We start from the raw sequence: 7,667 nt of genomic DNA, 5'->3' as shown, positions 1-7,667 counted from the left end.
GGATGCTAATCTCCGTTTGGAGCCGTGTGGAGGCACAATGCTCCCCAAGAAGCCACTAGGGCCACCGTAATCTCCTCACGCCCTCGCACAATGCAAGATGCCGTGATTCCACTAAGGGACCCTTGAGGGCGGCCACCGAACCCGTACAAATGGCAACCCTTGGGGGCGGTCACCGAACCTGTACACTTTGGCAAGCCTTGGGGGCGGTCACCGGTACCCGTCAAATTGCTCGGGGCGATCTCCACAACCTAATTGGAGACCCCGACGCTTGCCCGGAGCTTTACACCACAATGATTGAGCTCCGAACACCACCAACTGTCTAGGGCGCCAAGGCATCCAAGAGGAACAAGCTCTAGGGTGCCCAAACACCCAATAGTAATAAGCTTCTCAAACTTCACTTCCACGTATCACCGTGGAGAACTCAAACCGATGCACCAAATGCAATGGCAAGGGCACACGTAGTGCCCAAGTCCTTCTCTCTCAAATCCCACTGAAGCAACTAATGCTAGGGAGGAAAATGAGAGGAAGAACAAGAAGGAGAACACCAAGAACTCCAAGATCTAGATCCAAGGGGTTCCCCTCACACAGAGGAGAAAGTGATTGGTGGAAATGTGGATCTAGATCTCCTCTCTCTTTTCCCTCAAAAACTAGCAAGAAACCATGGAGGGATTGAGAGTTAGCAAGCTCGAAGAAGGTCAACAATGGGGGAAGAACACGAGCTTAAAGGATAAGGTTCATTGGGGAAGAAGACCCCCTTTTATAGGAGGGGGAAAATCCAACCGTTATGTGTTCAGCCCGCACACGAGCGGTACTACTGCTCGGGCGGAAGAAGCAGGGAAGAGGAGCAACAAAACATGAACCTTGAGGCGGTAGTACCGCATATAAGCGGTACTATCGCTCACCCCAGCGGTACTACCGCTGGAGGAGCAGAACACGGGACCAAAAGAGGCAGGCAGAGCAGAGTATGGTGGCAGTGAAGCAGAAACGGTACTACCACCCGATCGGAGCGGTACTACCGCTTAGGCGGTACTACCGTGCCTTACTGCCGTGCAACTACTGCTAAAACCGACACGAAAAGAGCAGGACCCAAAAACGTGGCGGTAGAAGAGCGGCACTGCAGCGGTACTATGGCTGAGATCTCCAAGCGGTACTACCGCTTGGGCTCGCGGTACTACCGCTGGGACCAAACAATAGCCACTCTCAAGGAAAACAAGAACTGCCATAACTTCTGCATATGAGCTCCGAATTGAGCAAACTCAAGCTTGTTGGAAACAAGATGACGAGTAGCATCAAAACAGCAAAGGCAGGGGAGGTATGCCTAACAAATGGAGGGGTGAGACCTCCAACAGTGAAGAACGAGCATAACCTCCAACATCGAAAACATCATAGAAGATGCATGTGAACTCCGTTTTCGATGAGCTCGAGCTTGTCATCAAGATGACCATAAGCTCTAAGACTCACAAAGAGAACCAAATAAGAACCAAGAAAGATGATGCAAGGATGCAATGGTTTGATCTCTCAACGAACGATACGATCAAGCTACTCATCGAGAGCCCCCCCCTTGATAGTACGGCAATCGATCCTATAACCCGGTCTCCCAACTACCATCATGATACCGGTAAAATAGAAACCCTATCAAGGGCAAACCTTTGCCTTGCACATGGTCCACTTGAGCTAGATGATGACGATCTTGACTCCCTCAAGTTGGACCACCTTTCTTGATTGTGTTGACTCGATGAAGACTAGTTGATTGCTCCCCCATACTCCACTATGGGTGAGCCACTCTTCCGCACATCTTCACAAGTCCATTGTCACCACAAAGGACGACAAGCTTCAAGCATTTGATCTCTTCGTGATGCTCCACTTGAACTTGCACACCGCAACATTTCTTGATTGTGTTGACTCGATGAAGACTAGTTGATTGCTCCCCCATACTCCACTATGGGTGAGCCACTCTTCCGCACATCTTCACAAGTCCATTGTCACCACAAAGGACAGCAAGCTTCAAGCATTTGGTCTCTTCGTGATGCTCCACTTGAACTTGCACACCGCAATCTAACCCCACAAAGAACCCTCACGAAGACCATGGGTTAGTACAGAAAGCGTAATTGACAATGCTTATCGTACCATGGGATCACTTAATCCCTCTCGGTACATCTTCTACGCTTTATGGGTTGATCAACTTAATTCACTCTTTGACTTAGTCTTGATCAACCTCTCACAAGACCAATCTTTAGGTAATTCCTTGAATAGCACCTTGGTCGACACAAACTCTCCTTGAAACCAACACATGTACTCCAAGAAAAGCCTATGGACAAAACATTCAAATATAACTCAAGGCAACCATTAGTCCATAGAGATTGTCATCAATTACCAAAACCAAACATGGGGGCACCGCATATTCTTTCAGCCGGTGTGTCCAAGACGGCGTCTTCCTCGAACTGGATCGAGTCCTGCCACCCACTTGTCACTTCCACTTAGGCGATAAGAGTGGATGGTGCGTCGACAAGTGGAGCTCTGCGAAAGTTGGTGTTCTTTAGAGGTCTCCGACGTCGGTCGAGACACGGTGTTGAGTTTCGATTAGGATAGGCCCTTTGTGTTGTAGCTTGCTTTGCGGTGTTGTTATTATATGTGATTATTATATGGGTGTTGATATATATATATATATATATATATATATATATATATATATCAAGGTTGGAAAAAGCGGTAGGCGTAAGCGAGGCGATTAGCCTTCGCCTAGTGCCTAGGCGATGCCTAAGAGCCCTAGGCGCGGCCTAGGCGGTAATATTTTTTTACTCGTAGTGTATTTGTGATTATTATATGGGTGTTGATATTAGTTTAGGCCATATAAATAAGTTAATTACCGTCCACTGCCATTGGAATATAACCCGTTTGGCATATCAGTATAGTATGTGGCATGATTTCTTGCTTGGGTGGGCAATTCCTTGCTTGCCCTGCCTAGACCTTCCATTTATGCCCTAGGCGAGGCGTTTGGCCATTGCCTAGCGCCTAGGCGTGCCTAAGCGCCTCCTAGGCACTGCCTTTTCCAACATATATATATATAGAGAGAGAGAGAGACAGAGAGAGAGAGAACGGCTTTCCTACCATCACTAGCAGCAGAGAGTGTTATCGGAACCCTTGGTTTGCATCGAGATCCGAACTTTAGGATGGATAAGGTTCTGAATTATTGCATTATTGGAGATCGGATTTACATAAGAGGAAAGCATGTGGGGGTCTTTACCAGGCTGTGGATGGAAATGGCAACCTATAACCTGTCATGGCATATTTATACGCGGAATGGGGGCAGATGCTTTTCGGCATTGGTCAGAGAGCTTCGCTATTTTGAGAAGACCTACTGTCTAGATTTTGTTGCTTAGCTAGCAGTCAAAGGTTCCACACATGACAGTCTATTTTTAGTATGTTTTAGTGTGAAAGGTACCGTTCATCTAATGCATATGCTAGCAAGAGTTCCGCACCTTCTTAGTATCCTATAGTGGAAGGTACTTCATTTTTTTGCTAAGAAAGTACTCCCTCCGTTCCTAAATGCAAGTCTTTTTAGACATTTTAAATAAACTGCAACATACGCATGTATGTAGACATATTTTAGAGTGTAGATTCACTTATTTTATTCCGTATGTAGTCACTTGTTTAAATCTCCAGAAAGACTTATATTTGGGAACGAAGGGAGTACTAGCAAAAGTTGCTTGAACTATTTAATTATGTTTCAAAAGAAAGTATCTTCCTTGGTCTAATCTCATAAAAAATCGTTCCTTCCAGGTCAGTGTAGGCCGAGTTCATGCGTTCCATGGACACTGCTAAGTATATTTTTCACTGAATAATGTTCACGTTCTTGCTATTATGATCGTTGGCACATTTAAATTATCTGCTGATTATTTTTCTCAATCACAGGAATGGTGATTATATCGTTCTGAATGGAGGTATCAGGGGTGGTACTCATGACATGCACATACGCGTATACTCCGTCAGGTACGGTTCTTTTAGTATGTTGTGACCACTTATGTAGTAATTCGCTGAAAATGTAGTTCATTCAGCTGGCCATGTGTAATGAAAATGATATTGCAGCATCGTCACCAACTACAATGACATCACGCACCACTTCCTTTCTTGCATCTACGTTCACTTGGATCTGAGAAAGCAGGCGAGCGTGCTTAAATGTATTGTCAAGATCGTCATGTTTGAAATCCGTATGTATCTACATAATGTATTCTATCATTTTTATTCAGGCTAGGCTACGTCAAGCAGATAGGGATCAGCAAGAGGCTGCTTCAGTGGTTCCACAGGAGTGTATTTCACTACATAACAGAGGCAACTCGCTGTTTGACTCTGTACTTCGGGTATTCTATCACCCCGGGATAATGTAATTGACACAACAGCCATGGGGATCCACTAATATACATATTGATATATTTTTTGTTTTGTTATCTCACCGTTTGGTTTGTAACAGAGAGCTTGAAAACGGCGCGTCATTTTCTTTGATAAGGTCTGAAATTGGTGTCGACGAAGATCAACTTAGGTAAGTACCTAGTTATGTTAACATCTTGTGCCGTCTATGTACCACTACAATGTCATGACATCTGAAAATCACATTCTTTCTAGGGCTGTCATCGGAGCTCATGTGGCTACTGGGAATCTCTTCACCACCATCGACCAAGATCACTCCAAGTGCTCATTCAACAGCTAGTGCTCCTATCCATCATGGAGTGAGAATCTTTCCATGAAACAAGGTTCAATCTATCAATTTGTATTTTGTTCATTTATCTTAAGCCATTTTCTGACTGATGTGATGGATGTAACTTATATTGGGCAGATCATGTACTTTTTACATTTATGCTCTTGTTGCCGTTTTGTTCCTCCTGTTATTTAGTACACAGTGTTCAGTAGTTATGCATAATCTTAGACTATATAAGAAATATGTAGAGGCTGGTCCCAAAAGTCATTTCAAAAAATTTAAATGGTTCTTCATACGGTCTGGAAGTCTTAAATAAAATCAGCTCCTAGTGATGTGACAAGCACATTACAATTCCTTAGTCTAGAAATATAAAAGACATAAACGTTGATGGTGAATAAAGATACAGTGTGTGCCATCTAGGATCTCCTTGATTGCACGAATTATTTCTGGTAGTTCAGATATCATCATCGCTTTCATGTTATGCTATATTAAATCAAACAGTTGCTTCCTCTCTTCAAGGTTCATTCTGGCATAACTTGAATTTAGCAGGTAGCTGTCCGATGTTACTGTCTAACCCAAGAACTTCATAGAGAAGCATCATCCGATATTGGTCGATTTCATCCCCTAGCTGCATTTTTTCAATAAATACCGTTGATGAGTGGACTTATTCATACCACAAAGAACAAAGATATTGTTCTGCCTTTTTTTCTTCTGAAAACTTACAGGCGATAGAGTCCTCTGTAATTTCGTACCCATCCACTACCTTGCGAAGTGAAGTGCTACTACACGGCTAGAAGCCCTGCATTGATTTATTGTTTGTAAGATAACTGTTTTTTTACAAAAGAGACTGAAACAACTACTAGGGCGCGTTAGAAATGACCTGCTGCAGACCCAAGGTCCAGTTGTCAGTTTGGGGAACCAATTCTACCATCCTTTTGTCTTTGGTGCCCGTCCATCGAAGAACTCTGCAATACAATCCATTAGTGCGCGGCTAACTTTTATGCTCACTAGAGTACTAGTCTGTCTCCGTTGTTTATCATCGGGTCGAGGATTGTTGTCCTCCTTGGGAAGTCCAAAATGCATGTGGACCAGGAATGATTGTGTGCCACTGGTAATACTATCTGAAAAATGTTTGTGACAATGGTCAGAACAGGTCATACTTCCTTGTCTGTATAATAATGTTTAGAGAGAGATACCATTGGACATCTTTTGACGTCGTGTGTGATATGACTGCCAACAAAAATGTTCCTTATGTATTTGTGGTGAATAAATCCACCTCCGCGCAACACATGGCTCTGAAAAGGGTTAAATTGTCAGGAACAGAGTTATTAGTGATAAGAGTTCGGGCAAAACGTATCTGAAAAACGATACAGAACTGCAGATACTGGTATTGAGATGATTACCTCTGCCGTCTTATCCATCCATCGTTTCCCGGCATGGTCGGCGTAACTAGTTTGCTGTCGTTCTGTCTTCAACAAGATCCACGTCGATTGATGGGTGATCTGAAGGTATCTGGCTATTGGTTCTAGCGGAGATGGGATCCATGGGTACTTCACCTGTTGCCACATCTACCGCCGAGAACTCTGTACACAATTATCGCAAATTTTTAGATGACATGAAAACTGACACATTAAGCTGCAGCTGAAAAACTCACTTGGGTGGTCGACGAAATCCTCGCGCTGCGCTGCACCGCCGTTCTCCATTTTTCCAACCCTGACGCTGCTCATCTTAGCTGAGATGAAGGGCAGCTCTGTCTCTCTCGCTTTGGTGTGGGCGGCTCAGAGAAGAAGATGGTATGGTCACGGCTCAGGGGTGCTCTTCACTTCCTACAACCACGGCAGTTGGCAGTCTTTTGTCCATGGTTTGGTCACGGGGGCTCTTCACATCCTGCAATCACGGCAGTCTTTTGTCCATGGTTTGGTCACGGGTGCTGTTCACAGAGTTAATACCACTATTGGTACATAAACTTGTAGGGGTGGGAACAGTTTCATACACAAACTAAAAAACCCCACAAAACTAGTCCTCCAACTTGACTGCTGTAACAAATTCATACAAAGCCAGCCCGAACTGCACACGTGGCGCGCCAGGTAGGCTTTGTCGGGCCCGATGCGTGTTTTTACAAAAAAAACCTCGCGCTTTAGCAATTTCGCAGAGCAGTCCATACCATACCTCCGACAGAAAACCCCCTGGTCGTCGGGCCCGATGCAAACCCCTTCCAAAACCTTTCCCTTCTCTTTCGCCCGTCCCCTGTTCCTCGTCATCTGCTCCTGCTCCTACGAGGCGACGCCGCCGTCGGCCTCATCGGCGCCATGGAGCCGCGGCGTAGGGAACCCGGCGAGTGGCCTCCTGAATACGGTAAGCACTCCTCTGCCTCCTCTGCCTTCTCCTCTGCTTCCCCTGTTCCTGCCGGCGGAGTGGTTAGGTTTTTTAGGCCGATCATGCCGATGTAGTGTGAATTCTGGGTCGATCTGCTCACTAGGGTTGGCTGTGTGCGTCCCCAGGGTTCGTAGGGGAAGTACTTTCCATGAGCTTGTCTAGGGTTTCTTGATGCTGATTTGGGGAATTCAGGGGGGTCAATCAAGGGCAATGTGAGGGGATTTGACCTAGGGTTTTGGGTAGCATACATGGAAAGGGGGGTCCTTTAGGTCAGAGAGGAAAGGGGTCATGTGTTCATGTGATTTTATTGTTCAGATATTCAGAGATTATATGCTATTGTTGCACTGAACTGTAAATGCACTGTAAAGTGTGATGAAAGGGTGGTCTTTCAGTCGATATTTCAGTGAAAAATGCTTACTTTCTCTGTTTGGCAAAAGTACAAGCTTTTTTGAGATGAAAGTCAGCATTTTTACTATTGTTTTGTGATGAAAGGGTGGTCTTTTAGTTGATATTCAGTACATATTTCTGTTTGAAAATCATGTACAGATTCAGTTAGAGTTTGAGCACTGTACTTTGTCAGTTGAAACTATGATTCAGT

General features: G+C 44.8%; 1 protein-coding gene and 1 long non-coding RNA gene across 2 annotated transcripts; one reads left to right on the top strand and one right to left on the bottom strand.

Annotated features, from left to right (window-relative positions):
• The first annotated feature begins 3,300 nt into the window (after positions 1-3,300).
• On the top strand, positions 3,301-4,705 carry LOC147987240 (replication protein A 32 kDa subunit B-like). The gene is made up of 6 exons (XM_087542321.1): positions 3,301-3,326; positions 3,913-3,990; positions 4,087-4,168; positions 4,248-4,381; positions 4,469-4,537; positions 4,621-4,705. Exons 1-6 carry the CDS (start codon positions 3,301-3,303, stop codon positions 4,703-4,705), a joined length of 474 nt encoding a protein of 157 aa, XP_087398447.1.
• Positions 4,706-4,949: 244 nt separating this feature from the next.
• LOC125534359 (uncharacterized) lies at positions 4,950-6,626 on the bottom strand. Its single transcript, XR_007294460.2, has 6 exons — positions 6,348-6,626; positions 6,097-6,276; positions 5,890-5,988; positions 5,574-5,814; positions 5,417-5,492; positions 4,950-5,321 (listed from the first exon to the last, which is right to left on the bottom strand). It is a non-coding gene; the product is annotated as an uncharacterized LOC125534359 (long non-coding RNA).
• Positions 6,627-7,667: the final 1,041 nt, after the last annotated feature.

The sequence above is a fragment of the Triticum urartu genome, chromosome 2A (assembly GCF_056163025.1).
Source record: "Triticum urartu cultivar PI428250 chromosome 2A, HENAU_Tu73, whole genome shotgun sequence".
In the NCBI taxonomy this organism is placed as follows: Eukaryota; Viridiplantae; Streptophyta; class Magnoliopsida; order Poales; family Poaceae; genus Triticum; species Triticum urartu.
Note: the sequence above shows the minus strand (reverse complement) of the source record. Positions and strands in the feature narration are given on the sequence as shown.